The 26,603-nt window shown below is 38.1% G+C and overlaps 1 protein-coding gene across 1 annotated transcript in view; it reads right to left on the bottom strand.

Annotated features, from left to right (window-relative positions):
• REPS1 (RALBP1 associated Eps domain containing 1) overlaps positions 1–26,603 on the bottom strand; it is a 704,997-nt gene that overhangs the window by 346,654 nt on the left and 331,740 nt on the right. Inside the window, 5 exon segments of the mRNA XM_053710662.1 lie at positions 21,518–21,545; positions 21,547–21,632; positions 25,100–25,160; positions 25,162–25,217; positions 25,220–25,254. Of these exon segments, the coding sequence (XP_053566637.1) occupies positions 21,518–21,545; positions 21,547–21,632; positions 25,100–25,160; positions 25,162–25,217; positions 25,220–25,254 (266 nt within the window).

The raw sequence follows: 26,603 nt of genomic DNA, 5'->3' as shown, positions 1-26,603 counted from the left end.
TTGGAGAAAACTGACTATCCGGAGGCTTAGAAATTTATTGTGGTATAACACAGAAAATGCTAAAATCTGGCCTTTTACATAGCTAGGAGATAAAACACAAATAAGACCTCTTGTAAAAATTGAAGAATTTTATGAATTCTTAAGGAATACCAGCTAAACCTCGTTTCTCACACCATTAAAGAAAAACTTAACAAATCTTGCAAAAGATTTTCCTTGTAACAGGTTTTCTGGCCTGAATTTAAATAATTTGGGTTTTAAAATTAGGCATTCAATCTCATAGACAAAAGTTTAGAGATTTGAGATCTTGATGACAGAAAGGACCTTGAGATAACAGGCTGTGCCTTAGTGGAAGAGATCATAGTGGAAAACTGGACATCTGTATCAGATCTGCGAAACAGGAGCAAATCAGAAGTACTGATGAGAGCTCTTGTTTGATCTGAGCTATAACCCTTGGCAGCAGAACTACTGAAGGATAAGTAATATAAAAAGACCAAGGAGCTGCTAGAGCATCTACAAACTCTGTATTTTGGATCTCGCAAAATATTTGGGAAGTTTTGTTGTTCAAATGAGAAACAATTCCCCTGGATAAAGGCAATGGTGGCAGATAATCTGCTTCCTGGTTGTTAACACCTGGGGTATGGATTGCAGAAATTGTACAGAGATTGCTCTCTACCCAAGTTAAAATTCTGAAAACCTCCTTCCTCACTAGATAAGAGCGCTCCCAGTAGCAAGACCAACAAACTGAAAATGTTTGCTTTAAAAGGCAAATCTAAGGAACTGGTAAAAATCCTTGTGGATAGGAATATAAAAGCAGACATCCTTCAAATCCATTTTGGACATATATTACAAGAGGAACGATAGTCCGAATAGCATCCATTTTGAAAGTGGAAACCTTGACAAAATTGTTTAGAGAGTTATCAAATCCAGAAAAGGCCTGAAAGTTCCATCTTTTTTGGGAACTATAAAAAGGTTGGAATAAAAATAGGAACAATCACACCCCTGTGTTCCATATCCTGAACAAAAAAAGGATTGTGACTTTACAGGGTCCTCTGGAAGTCCTTGACTTGAAGCCTATCCTGTATCCCTGGGAGAGCATGTTTAAAACCCAGGGGGTCTTGAACAGACAGACCAGGTTTTCTGAAAAAGGCATATTCTGTCCCGTAGCAAAAAATAATCTGGATCGAGGGCAACTGCTTCATTCTGATGCAGTAGAGGAAGAAGGCTTTTTTGATCTTGTTTCAAATGAAATTAGACTTCCATGAGGTTTTGGAAGAATAATTTTTTTGTGAAGAGGACAAAGAAATTTGGTTCCTAGATTGAAGAAAGGAACAAAAAAGTTGCTGCAAAGTTGTTTTTTCCCTTGAACTTCTTGTTCTAAGGAGGAAAACTTATTTTCATAATGGAAAATGATGATGTCTAGAAAGAATAGAAGGTGGCAGCAAATCTTTTATTAGAGGTTACAGCACAGACAAATGTAGCAGCAGCAACGTTTCGGGTATACACCTTTATTCATGCTATCAAGTAACTACATTTTCAACAATTTATACTTTTAGACCACTAGGTGGCGCTCAAGGTAAGTGCAACAACTATCAGCCTCCTTAAAGGCAATGAATTTAAAGGCAATTTATACATCAATAAGTAACAATTAAAAACAGAAAAACCTACTCTTACAAAAGAGACTATATACATTGCATTACTCAATTAGACTACAATATTAGGCCTAAACAAAAAAAAACTAATATTAGCAATTTCTCAAGAGATCATACAGGTGAAACTCGAAAAATTAGAATATCATGCAAAAGTTCATTTATTTCACTAATGGAACGTAAAAGGTGAAACTAATATATGAGATAGACTCATTACAGGAAAGGGAGTCCGCCTTCTTGTCCTTGTTTCCAGGAAGATAAGAGACCACAAAGTTAAAACGGGAAAAGAACAAGGCCCACCTGGCCTGTCGAGGATTGAGTCGATGAGCAGTCTCTAGGTAGGTCAGATTCTTGTGGTCAGTGAGAAACTGAATGGGATTGGCGGTGCCCTCTAACCAATGATGCGATTCAGTCAAAGCCATCTTAATGGCTAAGAGTTCACGATTACCCACATCATAATTCCTCTCAGCAGGAGTAAAGCATTTAGAGAAAAATGCTACAGGGTGTTACTTGGAAGTCAAAGTATCCCTTTAGGTTAGAACTGCTCCAGCCCCAATCTCGGAGGCATCAACCTCTAAAGTGAACTGTAGGCCAGGATCAGGATGGCGGAGCACAGGAGCAGAACAGAAAGCCTTTTTCAGACAAGAGAAGGCATTAATGGCTTCAGGAGGCCAATGTTTACAGTCTTTGTTCCGTTTTGTCAGTTCAGTGAGAGGAGTGACTGTTTGTGAAAAGTTCTTCATAAACTTGCGGTAATTTGAGAACCCCAAGAACCTCTATAATTCCTTTAATGAAGAAGGTTGAGGCCATTCTAGAAAGAACTGCAGTGAGATTAGCAGGATCCATGGCAAAAACTTCTTTCGAGATGACATAACCAAGGAATTGGATCTGAACTTGATCAAACATTTTTCTAGCTTGGCTACCAAAAAATTGTCTCTGAGACGTAGAAGAACTTGTCTCACGTGTTTATGATGCTCCTCCAAAGTCAAAGAGAAAAAAAAGATGTCATCCAGATAGACTATGACAGTGCGGTTGAGATGGTCACGGAAGACACCATTGACAAATGCCTGGAAGATTGCAGGGGAGTTACACAGTCCAAAGGGCATTACAATGTATTCGTAATGCCCGGATCTTGTGTTGAAGGCGGTCTTCCATTCGTGGCCTGGACAGATATGAATCAGATTGTATGCCCCATCGATGTACTCCTCCATGAATTTGGTTTCAGCTTTGGAGAGTGGATAAGTCCTCCCTTTAGGAAGTGGGGCTCCGGGAAAGAGGTCGATCTTGCAGTCATAAGGACGGTGGGGTGGCAGCACTTCGGCTGCTTTTTCCTCAAATACTTCTGCAAAATTTGCATATACTGAAGGAAGGTTTGGAGGAGTCTGTATACTGGCTATGGGGATACGGAGCAGAAAAGTGACTTTAGCAAGGCAGGAGTGGAAACAGGAGGTACCCAAGGAGGCCAGTTGTCCCTCAGCACAGTCGAACTGTGGATTGTGTACCTGAAGCCAAGGAAGACCAAGGAACACAGGCTGTGCTGGGGAATGAATGACCTCGAACTGCAGCTGTTCGGTATGAAGGACTCCCACAGTCAGGGTTAGGGGTGCTGACTCAAAATGGATCAACCCTGAACCAAGGGGGTGCCACCCAGAGTAGTTATTTTGAGACAATGTCTTTCCTGCAAAAGAGGCAAACCAGCTTGAATCATGAAACTGTGATCCAGGAAGTTTCCAGCTGCCCCTGAATCAATGAAGGCTTGAGTGTGGATAGTATTCTGAAGGAAGGTAAGGGTAACAGGTACCAGGATCCGAGAGGAATTAGGGGATTTAGTAGAGATCATGCTTAGAGGTACCCCTGTGTTATCACCTAAGCATCGGCTTTTCCCGGCCGAATGTCACAGTCCTTTATTTGGTGTGTGTTGGACCCACAATAAAAGCATAGTCTCAATCTCCTCTGTCTTTCAGACTCTGAAGGTTTGAAGGAGAGATCCATGAGTTCCTCCACTGAGGTAACTGGAGCTGCTGAGGGAGTAGAGGATACTGCCGAAACCGGATGAATAGGACGACGGGAGGGAAGGACCCTCCTTGTTCTGTCTCTCTCGGCTTGTGTCTCCTGAAAGCGAGAGTCCAGACTGATACAAAGCATTATAAAGTCATCCAAAAAAGAAGGAATACCATGATAAGTGAGTTAATCTTTGATGCTTTCATGCAGACCCCTCCTAAAGTCTGCCTTGAGAGCACTGCCATCCCAAATGGTTTCAAGTGCCAAGGTGCGAAACTCTAAGGCAAATTGTACCACAGTTCTATTGCCCTGGCGGAGGTCCAAGAGAAAATTCTGCAGTAGAAGATAATGCAGAAATGAAATCATCAGCATCATGCAGGAGTGGAGCGTTCTGTTCCAAAAGAGGAGAGACCTAGGCTAGGGCCTTGTCTTTCAGTAAGGAAATGATAAAGGTGACCCTTGAGTTGTGAGACTGAAAGGTGTGAGGATCATTGCGGAAGTGCAGCCTGCATTGGTTAAGAAAACCCCTGCAATCAGTAGTACCTTCATACTTGTCAGGAAAAAGGTATCCGGGGTATACTTCCAGAAGCAGAGGAAGAAGTCGCAGTACTAGGAGTAGGGACTGGCGGTGAAACAGCAGGAGCGGTATTCCTTGCTGTAACTAGTAAGGAGAGTTGAGCGGTAATAGCCTCTAGCTTGGAATCCATATTCTGCAACTGTGTAGTATGGGTTCCCAACATCTGTCCCTGAAGATAAACAGCTCGTGCCATGTCATCTGGCTCCATGGCCCAAGTATAATGTAATGCTCATGGGATACTCCTCTATCAGATAGAACTCGGCCAGTAGTCTTGTTATCCCGGCATCGAGCCGGAATGATAGGGAACATCCCAGAGCAGAGAAAGTTAGTAAGATGAGGAGGGCGGCACTCACCACAGGCAGGACAGTCCCCAGCAGCAACAGCAGAGCAGACCAAGGCAAATCACTAGAATAGTCAGACAGGCAGGATTTGGCAACACTAAAGCAGTCCAAGGGCACACCACTAGAATGGTCAGGCAGGCAATGTTCGGCAACAAAGAGCAGAGTAGTCAGGCAAGCAGAGTTCAGCAGCAATATATTAGTTCAGCAATTTAGGGGTTAAACAGGCAGAGTAGTCGGACAGGCAGGGTTCAAACACATTAAGGCAATACAGAGTAGTAACGATCTATCACACCAAGGAGCACACAAAGTAACACCAATACTTGGGCAGTGATAGATTGTTTGACTAGGCTTACATAGGCACAGGATTTGCCCAACAGACGTCTGGATCGGCATCCGTACCCGACACAGCCCCTGCCAACGAGCAGGGAAGGAGACCCTGCACCCCTAGCAATGGCTAGAGCGGCGTGGCGTGACCCAACTGCTTCCCAGCCCAGCAGGCTGGCATCCATGGTCACATCACCAAGGAATATTTCCAGAAGCACTCCTGAAAAACCACTATGGGAGAGTCTCTATTGTCGAATGATCTAGATCTATCCTCTGAAACAGATCCAAATGCTCTCAATTTTATGGAAAATAGCAAAGGGAATGATGTCCATGTTAACCATCAGACCAATTCCCTCCATACATTGAATCATTGAAAAGTGAAGGAAAATCAACTGCAGCTAGATCTAAACTCCCAACCTTCTGGTTGCAAGATGTCTAAGCTATCCTCCATGCACCAAGGCAAAGAGAATGACTGGGGGTTGTTGGAAGGGAAGTGACACTTAACAGCTTTGCTGTGGTGCTCTTTGCCTCCTTCCTGCTGGCCAGGAGTGATATTCCCAACATTAATTGATGACATTGTGGACTCTTAGAAAAGAAATAAAGACCTTCCAGACCAAAAGACAAATATTCCTAGTCACAGGCTTGAAGGCTGGTATCAAAGTCTCAACAACAGAATCAGAGAAACCTCTATACTTGAGAACTAAGCATTGAATGACCATGCCATTTAGCTTAGAGAATCAAGATCCTGATGGAAAAACAGACCTTGTGAAAAAAAGTCCAATTGCAGAGGAAAAGACCTAGGAAAGCAACTGGATATCTGAACCAGGTCTGCATACCAAATCCTGTGAGGCCAAACTAAAACAATCAGAATAATAGCCGGATCATAGAAATCACTCTTGTAAGAAGTTCCAGACGAACATAAGCCAGACATAACAACCATTAAGCTATCAAAGTAACCACAAACCTCTCTGAGGGTCCCTGGACCTCCCGGACCTCCAATAGAATCTGAGAAGTGTATTATTCAATAGAAAATCCATAAGATCTATCTCTGGGAGACCTCAAGGGTCCACTATCTGATAGAAAACATCCAGATAAAGAGACCACTCCGCTGGATGCAGTGACTGACAACTAAGAAAAACAGATTCCCGGTTGCTTACTTAAAAATGAAATGCAGAAATCAGACAATGGTTGGAATTCAAGACACTTCCATTATAGCTAGGGAACTACGAGCCCCCTCAATAATTTATGTAGGCCACTGCTGAGACATTGACTGAAAACGGAGTTAAGCCTCCCTTCAACAGACGCAAACTCTGAAGGACTAACATTAATTGACAACCTTGCTTCCCGAGGAATCCAAACATCTTATGCTCTCAAAAAACAGAATTTATGTTTACCTGATAAATTACTTTCTCCAACGTGTGTCCGGTCCACGGCGTCATCCTTACTTGTGGGATATTCTCTTCCCCAACAGGAAATGGCAAAGAGCCCAGCAAAGCTGGTCACATGATCCCTCCCAGGCTCCGCCTTCCCCAGTCATTCGACCGACGTAAAGGAGGAATATTTGCATAGGAGAAATCATATGATACCGTGGTGACTGTAGTTAAAGAAAATAAATTATCAGACCTGATTAAAAAACCAGGGCGGGCTGTGGACCGGACACACCGTTGGAGAAAGAAATTTATCAGGTAAACATAAATTCTGTTTTCTCCAACATAGGTGTGTCCGGTCCATGGCGTCATCCTTACTTGTGGGAACCAATACCAAAGCTTTAGGACACGGATGAAGGGAGGGAGCAAATCAGGTCACCTAAATGGAAGGCACCACGGCTTGCAAAACCTTTCTCCCAAAAATAGCCTCCGAAGAAGCATAAGTATCGAATTTGTAAAATTTAGTAAAAGTGTGCAGTGAAGACCAAGTCGCTGCCTTACATATCTGATCAACAGAAGCCTCGTTCTTGAAGGCCCATGTGGAAGCCACGGCCCTAGTGGAATGAGCTGTGATTCTTTCAGGAGGCTGCCGTCCGGCAGTCTCGTAAGCCAATCTGATGATGCTTTTAAGCCAAAAAGAGAGAGAGGTAGAAGTTGCTTTTTGACCTCTCCTTTTACCAGAATAAACAACAAACAAGGAAGATGTTTGTCTGAAATCCTTTGTAGCATCTAAATAGAATTTTAGAGCACGAACTACATCCAAATTGTGTAACAAACGTTCCTTCTTTGAAACTGGATTCAGACACAAAGAAGGCACGACTATCTCCTGGTTAATGTTTTTGTTAGAAACAACTTTCGGAAGAAAACCAGGTTTAGTACGCAAAACCACCTTATCTGCATGGAACACCAGATAAGGAGGAGAACACTGCAGAGCAGATAACTCTGAAACCCTTCTAGCAGAAGAAATTGCAACCAAAAACAAAACTTTCCAAGATAATAACTTAATATCTACGGAATGTAAGGGTTCAAACGGAACCCCCTGAAGAACTGAAAGAACTAAATTGAGACTCCAAGGAGGAGTCAAAGGTTTGTAAACAGGCTTGATTCTAACCAGAGCCTGAACAAAAGCTTGAACATCTGGCACAGCCGCCAGCTTTTTGTGAAGTAAAACAGATAAAGCAGAAATCTGTCAAAAGAATAGGTGGCGCAAGTGAATGCTGTTCTGACTAATAATGGTTTAAAATGTATTTCAGATTCCTTGTGTGTCTGATAATGTTCTCACCTTACATAGGCTGTATTGAAATTTCAAATGTAAATGGTATCTCTCCAGGACAATAAAGCTTCTAGATTCAAATTCTATAGTTTAAATATATATATATTTATTGAATAAAAGATTCTTGTTTCTTAAATGAACGATTCTTATATATGAGATCAAAATAATGATGATCTATTCACAAGTGATAATCAGTTGACAATTTAAAACATTTGGTAAAATATAAAATATGAAATATAAAATATGATAGTACAATATTAAAAACACCGGTGTTCTTCATAAACAAAAAACTATAAAAACTCAAATTGAGATAATATAAGCAAGCAGGTGTACTCAGAAGATAAAACCAAAAAATAAACAGAGGAGACTCATGTACCTCTAAGCGTATGACTATCAAAAAACATATATAAATGCATATATGAGTATATGGACCATATGTCTGGTATCCGTTAAACTAGCGTATATATATACTTCACAGATGTATAAGGGTTAAGCAAATATTATACTGTTCCTTATTGCTTAATGTTCTGGCAAAACATGGGGTGGTTATCCTTCCGTCAAAAATATATTTGGGCCAATGTATATTGAAACAAATGTGGCAAAATGTAGCCAGTAATATGTAGCAGCAGTGTTGTTTCTTAGATTTCAGCGTCTCTGTTTTTTGATCAGAGGTAGGTTTACATACGGTTTTTAGCTTGGTGTAGCGATTTCTTCCTTAAAAACAGTGCACTGTTGACGTCTTCCCTCTGCTGTGCAGAAAAAGCCGGTGGAGTACTAAGTCCCTTAGCCTCCGTTTACCAGCTGTGTTGGTAGTTGTTTTCCTTAGATTCGTTGTTTACCCAGTAATGGGCCTTGATGGTATTCTTATGAGCTCCGGTCACAACTTGCTTCTTTCTTTGTGAGTGTATAACCCAGACCCGGTCTTTATTTTCACCGGTCTCCTTGCTGTTATCACAGCTGACAAAGTTCTCCTCTGGAGCTGAGTTGTTTTGGCTCACTTCTTAATTTCAAGTGATCAGGTTTCTACGCGTTTCGGCGTTCTGCCTTTCTCAAGATACCTGATTGAACCACCTGTAGCCTTTTTATCTGGATCTCCCATGTTCCATCTCTTCAGCTTAACCCTTAATGTTTCTGTTTCTTGTGGATTCGTTTAGAGTTTTACTGTAATCTTAGTGTAAGGAACAGTATAATATTTGCTTAACCCTTATACATCTGTGAAGTATATATATACGCTAGTTTAACGGATACCAGACATATGGTCCATATACTCATATATGCATTTATATATGTTTTTTGATAGTCATACGCTTAGAGGTACATGAGTCTCCTCTGTTTATTTTTTGGTTTTATCTTCTGAGTACACCTGCTTGCTTATATTATCTCAATTTGAGTTTTTATAGTTTTTTGTTTATGAAGAACACCGGAGTTTTTAATATTGTACTATCATATTTTATATTTCATATTTTATATTTTACCAAATGTTTTAAATTGTCAACTGATTATCACTTGTGAATAGATCATCATTATTTTGATCTCATATATAAGAATCGTTCATTTAAGAAACAAGAATCTTTTATTCAATAAATATATATATATTTAAACTATAGAATTTGAATCTAGAAGCTTTATTGTCCTGGAGAGATACCATTTACATTTGAAATTTCAATACAGCCTATGTAAGGTGAGAACATTATCAGACACACAAGGAATCTGAAATACATTTTAAACCATTATTAGTCAGAACAGCATTCACTTGCGCCACCTATTCTTTTGACCTATTGTACACAAAACCGTTGGGATAGTTTTTTAAGGTGAGCATAGTTCTGCCCGACTGAATAGGCAATCACTATCATATACTGTTTTATCTTTTGCCATCCCTTGATTGTCATACAGTTGGATAGTGGTATATATACAGAATCAGAAAATGGATATTTTTAATATGAGGAATAACATTCTGGAAGACATTGACACTAGGCTTAATGTATTAAATCCTACACACACACCGACTAGAATGAATAAAATCGACGAAACAGAAATTCTAGATGACCTAGAAAACATTTTGATTAAAGAAATCAAACAAAAATTAGAAATAGCATTTCTAAATAAATACAATAATGAAAAAATGGTCCCTAGAGGCCTACGTTTAAAAAAAGATTGTACATTCAAACTTAATGAAGAACTAAATAAAGAGTGGTATGATACACTCGAAACAGCCTCCATAGGACTGATTAACATTATTATTAAAGCAAGGAATATTTCTATAGTAGAAATAGGAGAAAAGATCCAAGAAAGTAAAAATAAATTAGAGGGAATTAAACTTAAAGAGACATCTAACCTGAGACAACAGGAGATTATAAAAAACCTGGAAGATTTAAAGTTAGGGGTATTAGAAATTAAATGGAAAACATTTAGACGCGATCTAGAAGACTACAATAAAAATGGGAATTCAGACGAAGATGATATTACAGATGTAAATTCTAACAGCGCACACATATTTAGTAAAAAAGCCACACTAGAGGAAAACACCATATCCACAAATCCCAATAAGAATCTAAATTTGAAAGATCACAATAAATACAATGATAATTCTACAATCAACATAAATACAATTGACAGATTTAAAGATAGGAAACATGACGAGCAATATAAAAACAAAAATGAAAATTATCAGAGAGAAATGAGACATGGAAACAGAAAGGGTTACACAAACGATAATAACAGACGGAATTGGTATACAGATGAAACATATCACAATAGAGGAAGAAGGAGATTTAGGAACGATTGGGATAGGAATAGAGATTATGATGATAGATATAATGACACTAGGAATAGGAGAGAATTTCACGATAATGAAAATTACCACCATGGGAGAAACCATGAAGAAAGAGAGAGAAGACAAGATAATCACTTTGAGAAAAATAGACACTACAACACATATTATGGGAGTAGACATTGGAATACACAAGGAAGGGAGTCACATTATCACGTAACTAATAGATCAGCACATAACGAATGGAAAGATCCCTACTATAGCAATGAGGATCAGCACACTCCACAACATAATAGAGATCCACGAAGACACAAACAGTTACAAAAAGATAGTAATTATAAATCACACACAGAAAAGAGACAAACACCTAACAAATGGGAAGTTAAGACACAGAATAGATTTAGTTCACTAACAGAAGAAAATAACACTGGTGAAACATCAACACAAACAAAAGTAGGCACATCAAAATCTTTTTTAGAGGAGGGACCAATTCAGTCACACGACCCTCCAAAGGGAAAACGAAGATTAGAGGAGGTAGAGGAAGAGGGATTAGAAAGTGCAAAAAAGGCAACCAAGAAATCAAAGTAAAAACAAGAGGTATTTTCAACCTGAGTAAAAAACATTAAGTCAAGAAGAAACATCCATATTAAGCAAAGGATTATCATTTGCTCCGGCAAACAAACTTAATAAGTTTGAAACTCTAATTAATGTGAACCAACTAACTAGGAAATTAACCCTGAAAAAATATTTCATGAAAAATCCAATAATGAATTATGCTAATGAAGACCCCACATATACACATACTAATTTAAAACAAAAATCCAACTTCTTTCCAACTCATGAAAAAGGGAGCGCAATAGAGATGTTTGAAAGGAAAGTGAAAGAAGATATAGATAAAATAGACACTAATAAAGACATGAAGTGGAATATGACCAAAAAAAAAAACAAACCCTCAAAGGACTTAAAGAGAATAAAAACATCATTATAAAACAAGCAGACAAAGGGGGAGGGGTCGTAATTATGGATACAAGTAAATATCTGACAGAAGCATATAGACTATTAGGAGATACAGTGACATATAAGAAACTTGTCAATAACCCTATAAATAGAATGAAAAATAATCTCGACAACATGCTGATAGAGGCAAAAACTAAAGGAATAATTAACACCCAAGAATTCAAATTCCTTAACACAGAATACCCCAGAACACCTGTGTTCTATTTTTTGCCAAAAGTACATAAAGATATATCAAATCCACCAGGACGCCCCATCATATCGGGCATTGATTCGTTAACTTCCAACCTCTCACAGTATGTTGACTTTTTTCTGCAGAAACATGTAAAGAACATATCCTCTTATTTAAAAGACACCAAACATTTTCTCAATATCATTAAAGACATAAAATGGAAGGACAATTACTTAATGGCTACGTGCGATGTAAGCTCACTTTACACCTGTATTGAACACACACATGGGCTAGAAGCTACAGAAATGTATCTAAAACAAGATAAAGATATGAATCCCATTCAACAAAAATTTATTTTAGATTGTATGGCTTTTATTTTACAGAATAACTATTTTAAATTTGATGGAAAGTATTACCTCCAACAAAGAGGCACTGCAATGGGCACGAGATTCGCACCCAGCTACGCGAATTTATTCGTGGGAAAATTTGAGGAGAATTTTATAAACTCTACTCCTTGGGGTGCGAATCTCGTGCTCTTTAAACGTTTTATAGATGACGTCTTTATCATCTGGGAGGGGGACCAGGAACTATTTTTACTATTCATGGAAGATCTTAACAGTAATAACTTGGGACTTTTATTTAGCCATGAATGCAGTAAGGAACACATCAGCTTTCTAGACATTGAGGTATCTATCACTGATAATAAAATCAACACCACTACATTTTTAAAAAAATCGATGCTAACAACTATATTGAACGCAACAGTAGTCACCACATAAAGTGGAAAAAAAACATACCGAAAGGACAGTTTTCACGTATTAGACGTAACTGTAGCGACATAGCAGACTTTGACAGACAAGCACTGACTATACAGGACAGGTTTGTAGAAAAAGGATATAATGAAATACAAATCATTAATACAAAAAACATAGTTAAGAAATAAAGAGAGAAACACTACTAGAAGATAAAAAACTAAATCAAACCGAAGAGACTGACTTCAACATGTTAAAAATACCCTTTATAACAACATATTCAGCACAATATAAACAAGTACAAAATATCATTAAGAAACACTGGCATTTGGCCAGAAGTGACCCAGTTATTGGAAAACAACTTAAACCAACACCAGATATAATATATAGAAAAGCAACAAACCTTAAGAACATACTTTCACCAAGTGAATATAAATGTAAAACTACCAACAACATAGTGAATCTAAAAGGGGAGCGACTAACAGGTTTCTTTCCCTGTTATGATTGTAAGTCTTGCCAATTTAGCCATAAAACGAATCAAATAATTTCAACAAGTAACAAAATTAATTTTAAAATAAATGACATAATAAGATGCACAGACAACAATGTCATATACATATTACAGTGTTCGTGCAAATTACAATACCTGGGACAAACGAGCAGAAGTCTCAGAGAGCGAATTAGAGAACACATTTGGTGCATAGAGCAGGGCAAAGAAAATACAAGACTGTATGTACACTTTAAGGAACATCATAATAGCAATCCAAAAGAACTAAAATATTGGGGCATTAAACTAGTAAGAAAGACAATAGAGGAGGGAACATGGAGAGAAAGTTACTCCATAAAGAAGCTGAAATTATCTTTAGAATGGGGACCTTATTCCCTAAGGGATTAAATAGTGAACTAGACCTTAATTCTATAATATAGACTTATAATACAATCAATACTTCCTTGTATATAAAGTAATACGCTATATGAATACAACTCTCCATTAGTAAGATACAAACACACACATAACTTATATCGAGGTAAAGAATATAGTAGGAAATGAGGTGACAACATATGGCAGGAATATAAAAACAAGAGTCATTGATTATAGGTGACCACGGATGCTAATAAAACAATATATGTTTCTAGATAACTATTAGAGATTTGTGTATCATAAGCACTTCCAGTATCTTTTCTACAACCTGGATAAACAACACTTATGTATAAATAACACCTATATATGAGATGATGAAATACCCCACTACACAAGTATAACAAGAATACAGGACTGTATAAGTATACTCTATATAGAATTAATATCTGATTTAGAATCACAAAAATTAGCTAATTGAACATTTACATATTCACACAAACTTTATAAATTAATTGTATTAATCTTCTGGAACATATATATATATACTATCATTACTATAATATTATAATAACATATTTTTATAGTAAGTTTTCATATATCAAGTTGAATTAGGCATATAAAAAAGAATGTAGAATATCTGTAAATATGAACTCGAAATATATGAACCAAATATTACTGTTTATGTGATGTCTAATATGGAGAAAATGAACCTGAGGATTTAAATAAAAAATAAAAAATATAATTATTTTAAGAAAACCTTTTACAAAGGACAGTGGAAGAACTAAGATTACAGTAAAACTCTAAACGAATCCACAAGAAACAGAAACATTAAGGGTTAAGCTGAAGAGATGGAACATGGGAGATCCAGATAAAAAGGCTACAGGTGGTTCAATCAGGTATCTTGAGAAAGGCAGAACGCCGAAACGCGTAGAAACCTGATCACTTGAAATTAAGAAGTGAGCCAAAACAACTCAGCTCCAGAGGAGAACTTTGTCAGCTGTGATAACAGCAAGGAGACCGGTGAAAATAAAGACCGGGTCTGGGTTATACACTCACAAAGAAAGAAGCAAGTTGTGACCGGAGCTCATAAGAATACCATCAAGGCCCATTACTGGGTAAACAACGAATCTAAGGAAAACAACTACCAACACAGCTGGTAAACGGAGGCTAAGGGACTTAGTACTCCACCGGCTTTTTCTGCACAGCAGAGGGAAGACGTCAACAGTGCACTGTTTTTAAGGAAGAAATCGCTACACCAAGCTAAAAAACCGTATGTAAACCTACCTCTGATCAAAAAACAGAGACGCTGAAATCTAAGAAACAACACTGCTGCTACATATTACTGGCTACATTTTGCCACATTTGTTTCAATATACATTGGCCCAAATATATTTTTGACGGAAGGATAACCACCCCATGTTTTGCCAGAACATTAAGCAATAAGGAACAGTATAATATTTGCTTAACCCTTATACATCTGTGAAGTATATATAACGCTAGTTTAACGGATACCAGACATATGGTCCATATACTCATATATGCATTTATATATGTTTTTTGATAGTCATACGCTTAGAGGTACATGAGTCTCCTCTGTTTATTTTTTGGGTTTTATCTTCTGAGTACACCTGCTTGCTTATATTATCTCAATTTGAGTTTTTATAGTTTTTTGTTTATGAAGACCACACCGGTGTTTTTAATATTGTACTATCATATTTTATATTTCATATTTAATATTTTACCAAATGTTTTAATTGTCAACTGATTATCACTTGTGTAAAGATCATCCATTATTTTGATCTCATATATAAGAATCGTTCATTTAAGAAACAAGAATCTTTTATTCAATAAATTATATATATATTTAAACTATAGAATTTGAATCTAGAAGCTTATTGTCCTGGAGAGATACCTTTTACATTTAAATTTTCAATACAGCCCTATGTAAGGTGAGAACATTATCAGACACACAAGGAATCCTGAAATACAGTTTATAAACCATTATTAGTCAGAACAGCCATTCACTTGCGCCACCTATTCTTTTGACCTATTGTACACAAAACCGTTGGGATAGTTTTTTTAAGGTGAGCATAGTTCTGCCCGACTGAATAGGCAACTCACTATCATATACTGTTTTAAAGCAGAATCTGTCCCTTCAAAGAACTTGCAGATAATCCTTTCTCCAAAACCTTCTTGAAGAAAGGATAGAATTCTTAGGAATTTTTATCTTGTTCCATGGGAATCCTTTAGATTCACACCAACAGATTATATTTTTTTCCATATTTTATGGTAGATTTTTCTAGGTTACTAGGGCTTTCTGGCCTGAACAAGAGTATCAATGACAGAATCTGAGAACCCTCGCTTTGAATAAAATCAAGCGTTCATCTCCAAGCAGTCAGTTGGAGTGAGGCCAGATTCGGATGTTCGAACGGACCTTGAACAAGAAGGTCCTGTCTCAAAGGTACTTCCATGGGTGGAGCCGATGACATATTCACCAGGTCTGCATACCAAGTCCTGCGTGGCCACGCAGGAGCTATCAAGATAACCGATCCCTCTCCTGATTGATCCTGGCTACCAGCCTGGGGATGAGAGGAAACGGTGGGAATACATAAGCTAGGTTTAAGGTCCAAGGTGCTACTAGTGCATCTACTAGAGTCGCCTTGGGATCCTGGATCGGGACCCGTAGCAAGGAGACCTTGAAGTTCTGACGAGAGGCCATCAGATCCATGTCTGGAATGCCCCACAATTGAGTAATTTGGGCAAAGATTTCCGATGGAGTTCCCACCTCCCCCGGATGAAATGTCTGACGACTCAGAAAATCCGCTTCCCAATTTTCCCACTCCTGGGATGTGGATTGCAGACAAGTGGCAGGAGTGAGTCTCCGCCCATTGAATGATTTTGGTCACTTCTTCCATCGCCAGGGAACCCTTGTTCCCCCTTGATGGTTGATATACGCAACAGTCGTCATGTTGGTCTGATTGAAAACCGTATGAATTTGGCCTTTGCTAGCTGAGGCCAAGCCTTGAGAGCATTGAATATCGCTCTCAGTTCCAAATATTTATCAGGAGAAGAGATTCTTCTTCCCGAGACCAAAGACCCTGAGCTTTCAGGAGTTTCCCAGACCCGCGCCCCAGCCCACCAGACTGGCGTCGGTCGTGACAATGACCCACTCTGTCTGCGAAGCTCATCCCCTGTGACAGTTGTCCAGGGTCAGCCACCAACGGAGTGAATCTCTGGTCCTCTGATCTACTTGTATCGTCGGAGACAAGTCTGTATAATCCCCTTTCCACTGACTGAGCATGCACAGTTGTAATGGTCTTCAGATGAATTCGCGCAAAAGGAACTATGTCCAGTTGCCGCGACTATCAAACCTATTACTTCCATGCACTGCGCTATGGAAGGAAGAGGAACAGAATGAAGTACTTGACAAGAGCTTAGAAGTTTTGATTTTCTGGCCTCTGTCAGAAAAATCCTCATTTCTAAGGAGTCTATTATTGTTCCCAAGAAGGGAATTCTTGTTGACGGAGATAGAGAACTTTTTTCTACGTTCACTTTCCACCCGTGAGATCTGAGAAAGGCCAGGACAATGTCCGTATGAGCCTTTGCTTTGGTAGGGACGACGCTTGAATCAGTATGTCGTCCAAGTAAGGTACTACTGCAATGCCCCTTGGTCGTAGCACCGCTAGAAGGGACCCTAGTACCTTTGTGAAAAGTTCTTGGAGCAGTGGCTAATCCGAAAGGAAGTGCCACAAACTGGTAATGCTTGTCCAGAAAGGGCGAACCTTAGGAACCGATGATGTTCCTTGTGGATAGGAATATGTAGATACGCATCCTTTAAATCCACCGTGGACATGAATTGACCTTCCTGGATGGAAGGGAAGAATTGTCCGAATGGTTTCCATTTTGAACGATGGGAACCTTGAGAAACTTGTTTAGGATCTTGAGATCTAAGATTGTCTGAATGTTCCCTCTTTTTTGGGAACTATGAACAGATTGGAGTAGAATCCCATCCCTTGTTCTCCTAATGGAACAGGATGAATCACTCCCATTTTTAACAGGTCTTCTTACACAATGTAAGAATGCCTGTCTTTTTATGTGGGTCTGAAGACAATGGAGACCTGTGGAACCTCCCCTTGGGGGAAGCCCCTTGAATTCCAGAAGATAACCTTGGGAGACATTTCTAGCGCCCAAGGATCCAGAACATCTCTTGCCCATAGCCTGAGCGAAGAGAGGAAAGTCTGCCCCCCACCAGATCCGGTCCCCGGATCGGGGGCCAACATCTCATGCTGTCTTGGGTAGCAGTGGCAGTTTTCTTGGCCTGCTTACCTTTTTCCAGCCTTGCATTGGCCTCCAGGCTGGGCTTGGCTTGAGAAGTATTACCTCTTGCTTAGAGGATGTAGCACTTGGGGCTGGGTCCGTTTCTGCGAAAGGGGACGAAAATTTGGTTTATTTTTAGCCTTGAAAGACCTATCCTGAGGAAGGGCGTGCCCTTACCCCCAGTGATATCAGAAATAATCTCTTTCAAGTCAGGGCCAAACAGCGTTTTCCCCTTGAAAGGGTATGTTTAAGCAATTTGTTCTTGGAAGACGCATCCGCTGACCAAGAGTTTAGCCAAAGCGCTCTGCGCGCCACAATAGCAAACCCTGAATTTTTCGCCGCTAATCTAGCCAATTGCAAAGTGGCGTCTAAAGTAAAAGAGTTAGCCAATTTGAGAGCATGAATTCTGTCCATAATCTCCTCATAAGAAGAATCTTTATTGAGCGACTTTTCTAGTTCATCGAACCAGAAACACGCTGCTGTAGTGACAGGAACCATGCATTGAAATTGGGTTGTAGAAGGTAACCTTGCTGAACAAACATCTTTTTAAGCAAACCCTCTAATTTTTTATCCATAGGATCTTTGAAAGCACAACTATCTTCTATAGGGATAGGTAGTGCGTTTGTTTAGAGTAGAAACCGCCCCCCTCGACCTTGGGGACTGTCTGCCATAAGTCCTTTCTGGGGTCGACCATAGGAAACAATTTCTTAAATATAGGGGGAGGGACAAAAGGGATGCCGGGCCTTTCCCATTCTTTGTTTACAATGTCCGCGCCACCTCGCTTGGGTATAGGAAAAGCTTGGGGGGCCCCGGGACCTCTAGGAACTTGTCCATCTTACATAATTTCTCTGGAATGACCAAATTCTCACAATCATCCAGATAGATAACACCTCCTTAAGCAGAGGCGCGAGAGTTCCAATTTAAATTGGAATGTAATCACATCAGGTTCAGCTTGTTGAGAAATTTTCCCTGAATCTGAAATTTCTCCCTCAGACAAAACCTCCCTGGCCCCCTCAGATTGGTGTAGGGGCACTTCAGAACCAATATCATCAGCGTCCTCATGCTCTTCAGTATTTTCTAAAACAGAGCAGTCGCGCTTTCGCTGATAAGTGGGCATTTTGGCTAAAATGTTTTTGATAGAATTATCCATTACAGCCGTTAATTGTTGCATAGTAAGGAGTATTGGCGCACTAGATGTACTAGGGGCCTCCTGTGTGGGCAAGACTGGCGTAGACGGAGGGGATGATGCAGTACCATGCTTACTCCCCTCACTTGAGGAATCATCTTGGGCATCATTTTCTCTAAATTTTGTGTCACATAAATCACATCTATTTAAATGAGAAGGAACCTTGGCTTCCCCACATACAGAACATAGTCTATCTGATAGTTCAGACATGTTAAACAGGCATAAACTTGATAACAAAGTACAAAAAACGTTTTAAATAAAACCGTTACTGTCACTTTAAATTTTAAACTGAACACACTTTATTACTGAAAATGTGAAAAAGTATGAAGGAATTGTTCAAACAATGTTACAGTGTCTTAAAGCCTTAAAAGTATTGCACACCAAATTTGAAAGCTTTAACTCTTAAAATAACGGAACCGGAGCCGTTTTTATATTTAACCCCTATACAGTCCCTGGTATCTGCTTTGCTGAGACCCAACCAAGCCCAAAGGGGAATACGATACCAAATGACGCCTTCAGTAAGGTTTTTCTATGTATCTGAGCTCCTCACACATGCATCTGCATGTCTTGCTTCCCAAAAACAACTGCGCAATAGAGGCGCGAAAATGAGGCTCTGCCTATGATTAGAGAAGGCCCTCAGTGAAAAAGGTGTCCAATACAGTGCCTGCCGGTTATTTTACATAATTCCCAAGAATAAAATAACTCCTCAAAACTATGAAGTATTAAAAATGTCTACCAGTCTTTAAAGCCCTTGTGAAGCCCTTATTCTTATTTAATAAAAATGGCTTACCGATCCCATAGGGAAAATGACAGCTTCCAGCATTACCAAGGTCTTGTTAGAAATGTGTCATACCTCAAGCAGCAAAAGTCTGCTCACTGTTTCCCCCAACTGAAGTTAATTTCCTCTCAACAGTCCTGTGGTGGAAACAGCCATCGATTTTAGTAACGGTTGCTAAAATCATTTTCCTCTTACAAACAGAAATCTTCATCTCTTTTCTGTTCAGAGTAAATTAGTACATACCAGCACTATTTTAAAATAACAAACTCTTGATTGAAGAATAAAAACTACATTTAAACACCAAAAACTCTAAGCCAGTCTCCGTGGAGATGTTGCCTGTACAACGGCAAAGAGAATGACTGGGGAAGGGCGGAGCCTGGGAGGGATCATGTGACCAGCTTTGCTGGGCTCTTTTGCCATTTCCTGTTGGGGAAGAGAATATCCCACAAGTAAGGATACGCCGTGGATCCGGACACACCTATGTTGAGAAAACAACAACATGAAAGACAGCATCAGAATAGATTACAGTTCAAATAGCAAAAGAAGGTCCCCTGCATAATAAGCGATTATACAGCAACCCAGACAGGGACTAACTTGTCCTGTGATCTAGATGAATCTTTTAAAAATTTGAGTATGATCACTGCTGAAGCATATAAAGCTGAAGAGGGCCTCAAGTAAAAACAAACCCAGGGGAAGGGCCTAACGACTGCTGCACGAAAAAAAATAATAATAATTTTGAAAATTTTCTAGTTTCCGTTATGTATGCACACACTAGTGAAAACTTATAAAGCAGTGTCAAAAAATGGATGGACGAAAAATAATAAAAAAAGATAAAGAGGTTATGAAGGAAATTAAAAAAACACAGCTAGTAGTTTTGTAATATATGTGTATATAAAAAAAAAAAAACATCTTCAAAAACTGTCCTCAACTGAGCCATTACTACTAACCTCATATCAAATATCCAACTAGCTAATATTACAAATTTTAATTTTTTATTGCACAAAATATCATACATTTATGTTAAAGTGATGGTAAATCCTTGCATTTGCGAAACGCTAGGATTTACCATCATAACAAATAAAGGGGACTTTTCATTCATGAAGTATAAAACACTTCATTCTGAAAGAGCCCCTTTATTTGTTAGCAGCGTTCGCTGCTCTGAGCTGCTAAAGGCAGCCCATGGCAAACGCTATTTTGGCTGAGAGGTGACGTTTACACCTCTTAGCCAATACCGTGCAGGAAATCCAGCTTTGTGCCAGGTTTTCCTGCGCCAAGCTTTGTATTTTATCAATCATAAAAAGAAACCCTGGGCTCCAAAAATAGCTGAATTCTGCTAGCTGACGAATGCCACATGTCTACCGCTAACTTCATTAAATGGTTTAGTGAAACATTTCTTTCTAAACAAGATCTTAGATGGTATAACAAGCAAATAAACTTAATTTAATGTCCCTATAAGGCACATCTAGTGACCATATTCCAACAATTACAACTGTATTGCATAACAACAAACATATTGATAAACGGTTACATTTTAAGTGTAAAAGGGTGTCTTAAAGGGGCAAAAAGACCAATAAGAAAGTTAAGAAGTTCTAACGTGTTTAGAGCATTTGATACTGGCACTGTTGCTTGATTGAAATAAGCTTGAGATCACTTCTACACCAGAGCTGAACATAATTGGTAATTGGTGGCTATGCACATATGCTTTCACAGTTGGCTTCTGCTGTGTTCAGTTACAGACCACTACTGCATTTCTATTCCAGAGCTGACTTTTACTGTGTGTTTTAACTGTCTGCAGAGGTTTGCAGCAAAAGTGCATTAAGAAATGCTCCTTATATGTTTTTGCAAATGCCTCTTTAAGGCTGCATTATATACCCATAGGAAAGTAAATAATGAAAGGCCTGCTGATGGCTGAATGTTAAATGGCTCATGTTGCATAAAACATTTACTTATCACCAATGCTCAGTATTAATTACTGCTTTTGATGTTCTGTAGGGCAAATATTTATAATTTAAAGAAAAAAAAAAATGTACAAGCTATTTCACTTTTTTATTTTTAAAATCAGATGTCGTACCTTCACTGCTCTGATTCATCTCTGGCCATGTCTGGGTTCAATGATGGCATAGAAGGTGATTTACTAGGAGGAGCCTCTGCAGTGAACTTGAAAATCCCTACCTCACTTGACCGATCGCCTGCTGAAATAAATAAATCCAAATGGAATATGTATAAATGTGAAATTATCAATGCAAAAAGAATAGTTATCAAGTAGTTATTTTAGTCATTTAATACACTAAAAAATATAGATGAGAATGTGCCATCCATTTAAAAAGGGATATTATTATTAATCAGTATGATAATTTAACATAAAACTTTATGTGTAATTAAAAAACAACCTTTGCATTATATCAAATTTAATTCTGCCCCAAGTTGTCTTTCTAAATTCCACCGAGTTTCAATAAAGAATTGGATCCCACTATTTTTTAGTTTAGGTTTCCACTTAGCTAGCTTTCCTATTGAAGAATATTTATTAGACATGTGCATTTAGAGGGTTTGGATGGACACAAATGAGGAAGGGGCGGCAGCTCACTGTATTTGCCTATTTCCGAGCTGTATTTCTTCTTGTGAAAGCTCAACACACTAAGATCTGATTTACACAGATTTTAATGTGCTGCACTTAAACAAAAAGAAAACCAGCTCCGGCTGCTTTCTACATACGTGTCCATTCCAAAACCCCTCAATGCAAATGTCAAGTAATTAGAGAAAGATATAAAAAGACCATCAAGAGAGACTATTCAAACAAGGCTGTGTAGAACATAGGGTTATCTAAAAAGGTTCCACACAGCCAATTTGAAAAATAATGTTACTTCTTACTAATGTTACCACCTTAAGTATGTTACAAATGTTTGTATAAGTAACATTGTAGCTACTCGCGATTGGTTAATTTACAACCACCCTATCCGGGTTCTACTTCATCTCTGTTTCAAAATTTGTGCATATGTTTTTTATTATGTTTGTCTGGAGAAACACTCTTGTTGCAGAGAAATGTGTTTCATAAAAGTTTGTGCATTCTACACCGACCTCATGGCTCATCATCAGGGGTGTGCGCTTACCCAGTTTTTCTCCTGACACCTCGCATCTGAAGTGGGCAAAACCTGGACCGAGCAGTGGGTTTTCTACATGCTGATCCATTCATCAACACACACACACAGACAGACAGACAGACAGACAGACAGACAGACATACCAGACGTCTGAGTCCGACTAATCAGCACAGGTCCCAACAAGCCTCACCAATGAGAGTGTTAGCCTTCCTCCTGAGCACCTACTTATCCTGGGTGTCAACTTGAATTGCGAGTGTGATTCTTCTCTACTAGCCTACTCATTTTGGCAAACATGGTTACACCATGAGCCTTACCTTCTCTCTTCTCTTGTTATCCCACCCAGCCATGTTTGCACAGAGGTAGAGAACTAGTTCAAACATAGAAGAATTACTTTCATAGAGACTAACCTTTACACTTTTTCAATATTTAAGCAAATATTATAATTGTAAAAAAAAAATGCATGTACATACTATTCAAGGGCTAATTTTTGAATAGATCATGTCTAGCGTGTAGTTAAAAGAGATTATATAAAATGCTCAACAGTGAGGTATGCAGAAATAGTGTGGTCTCACTACTGTTAATGTGGTTCTTATAAGCACTTAATACTTTAAAATGATGTTTTAAAATCAGGTCCAGAATTCTAAACAGTATTTAACAGGGACTTTAACTGATCACTTCTAAAAAAAGAAGCGCTATAAATTACTTTATAATCTAGCCGTGAAATTCTAATACCCCCACGTTCCAGCCGCTTCACAACTCTTTTTTGTGAGCTATAAGTTTTGACTGTACTCCAATCTGAGTAAACAAAATTAAAATAGGACTGCTGTACAGCTAAAGCACCTATTGGGAGAACTGTTCACCAAGTGGGCAGCCGGAGCGTGGAATATTAGAATGGCAACGGCTAGATTAAACAGTTATAGCACATATTCAATAGAAGTGATGAATTACAGTCCCTTTAAAATATCACTTATATTCCAGACCTGATTTTAAAACAAAAAGTTTACCATCATTTTAAAACGAAAGCTCAATTCAAACTTAAAAGGGACAGTCTACTACAGAAATTTGTATTGTTTAAAAAGATAGATAGCCCCTTTATTACCCATTCCTCATTTTGCAGTTATATTAATATACCTCTGTGATTACCTTGTATCTAAGCCTCTGTCAACAGACCCCTTATTTCAGTTCTTTTGACAGACTCATTTCTAAATCAGTGCTGACTCCTAGGTAACTCCACGGGTGTAAGCACAAGGTTACTATATGACACATATGAACTAACGCCCTCTAGCTGTGAGCTTTGTATATATATTAAAGGGACAGTCTGTTTATTGTTTTAAAAGATAGATAATCCCTTATTACCCATTCCCCAGTTTTGCATAACCAACACTGTTATATTAATATACTTTTAACCTCTGTAATTACCTTGTATCTAAGCCTCTGCAAACTGCCCCCTTATTTCAGTTCTTTTTGACAGACTTGCAGTTTAGACAATCAGTGCCTGCTCCCAGATAACTTCACATGCACAAGCACAGTGTTATCTATATGAAATACATGAACTAACACCCTCTAGTGGTGAAAAACTGTTAAAATGCTTTCTTAAAAGAGGTGGCCTTTCAAGGTCTAAGAAATTAGCATATGAACCTCCTAGGTTAAGCTTTCAACTAAGAATACCAAGAGAACAAAGCAAAATTGGTGATAAAAGTAAATTGGAAAATTGTTTAAAATTACATGCCCTATCTGAATCATGAAAGTTTATTTTGGCCTAGACTGTCCCTTTAAGTATTATTATATATAATTATAAATATTACCCTGCCCCCATCTGGCTACTTCATAATGCCACCCAGCTCGCAAACTTTTCTGTAGAGAAAATGGATATGTAAAATGTATACATATTGTAAAGTCTTCCATAAAATTATGGCTATTGTGCGGCAAAAATGTATTTCTTTATAAATGTTTTTTTTTTTTAACCTCCTAAATACATTTAAGAACACAAAAACCCCGCAGCAAGAGACTAGGAATACTATACCTTAAGGTTACAGTTTAGTCAAAAGGAAACTGTTTCAGATAGAGCATGTCATTTTACACATCTTATCAATTTACTTCTATTACCTAAGTCGCTTTGTTCGCTTGGTATTCTTTGTTGAATACCTAAGTAGGCTTAGGGGCAGTAATGCAATACTGGAAGATAGGTACCGATTGGTGGCTGCACATATACGATTCTTCTCATTGGCTCACACAATTTCAGCTAGCTCCCAGTAGAGCATTGTTGCTCCATCAGAAAAGGATACCAAGAGAATAAAGCAAATTTGATAATAGGAGTAAATGAAAAGATGTTTAATACCATATGTTCTATTTGAAACATGAAATAAATTGAGTTTCAAGTACCATTATGGGGCACACTCACACAGATTACAATTCCTGTAAGTAGTCCTGTGTGGCTAGGAAAATTATTCTTAGGTTTTTTGTTGTTGTTGGGGGGGGGGGTTAATAGTGAAGAAATGAATGAAATATTTAAGTACCCTACTCTACAGTACAAGAAAACAAAGATGCTACAACGTGTATTACCAGCAGCATCATCCAAATCTATTAATTTAGGCATAAGGCTTTCAGGCAATTTGTCAGGCAGGGTCATAACCATTTTTTCTTGCAACAACCAAGTGAAAAGCTGCACAGAATTCATCCAAGTAAGTGCGCCATCCTTGTCAAAATCTGAGAGCTCCCTGCAAAACAAACAAGCAAAAATATAACATACTTCAAATATTTTATTTTGGCTTAAAATACATACATAAATAATCAGTTGCATGCAAATCAATTCACACAGAACAGCACGGATCATAAACCATATTTCCAACCATACACTACCATACTTGAGTAAAAGATAGACTATTTTTTAATATACAGTATATACACACACACAAATATATATATATATTATATATATATATATATATATATATATATATACACACACATATATATATATATATTATATATATATATACACATACATACACACACACATGAACAGTAGTATGCAAAAGTAGGTGTGAAAAAATGCTATAAACTATGAATGCTTTGCTAGAAATAAAGTGAGGGAACAGAAGAAAAATCTAAATCAAATCAATATTTGGTGTGACCACCTTTGCCTTCAAAACAGCATCAATTCTTCTAGATATACTAACGCAAAGTCAGGAATTTTGAAGGCATATAGTCAGGAGCATGATTAAACAATTATCCCAAACAGAAATGACTAACTGAAACTGAAACAGCTATGTCAGAGGAATAAAACTTGGTAAGAAACAGCCAAGTTTAATATCCAAAAAAGAAAGCAAGGCCTTGGGACATCACGCTGATGGTGCACCTACCTTTTTCACCTTGGGACATTTGATAAAGATGCTAGTACAGCATAAAAACATAATGCCTATCCCCATTTTTAACTCTAGATAATTAAAAGTTAATTTTTAACCTTCAAGAAGAGTGAGTGCAGTCTTTTTTCTGACATATGCACCCTGGAAGATGCAAAGACGTTGACATGGAGTGCAATCCCTAACTGGACATTTTCATATATATATATATATATATATATATATATATATATATATATATATATATATATATATATATATATATATTATATATATATATACACACATATACACACACACATATACAGTATATCTATATCGGCAGTTACTTTTTGAATACCAAAATGTATGCTTACATGATTAATTTAAAATTATGGCAAGAGGTCACGGGCCATCATGTGTGGGAATTATTTCCTGATCACTAGAGAAGGCAAAATATTCCCCAAGACACCAGAGCTTTAAATCCCTCCCATTTCCCATGATTCACAGTCATGCGGAATATGTTGGCGCTCTACAAATAACCGATAATAATAATAATAATAATATGTATATAGTCAAGTAGATGGAGGAAACAGAAAGAAGGAAAAATAGTGAAGGGCAGAAGAAGTTGAAAACAACTGAGCCTGAGCAAAAAGAAAGGACGGGGCTCACTATCATAAAATAAATAAATTTATCAGGTAAGAATAAATTTAGTTTTCTTACTT

Source organism: Bombina bombina, chromosome 4 (assembly GCF_027579735.1).
Source record: "Bombina bombina isolate aBomBom1 chromosome 4, aBomBom1.pri, whole genome shotgun sequence".
NCBI classification, from domain to species: domain Eukaryota; kingdom Metazoa; phylum Chordata; class Amphibia; order Anura; family Bombinatoridae; genus Bombina; species Bombina bombina.
Note: the sequence above shows the minus strand (reverse complement) of the source record. Positions and strands in the feature narration are given on the sequence as shown.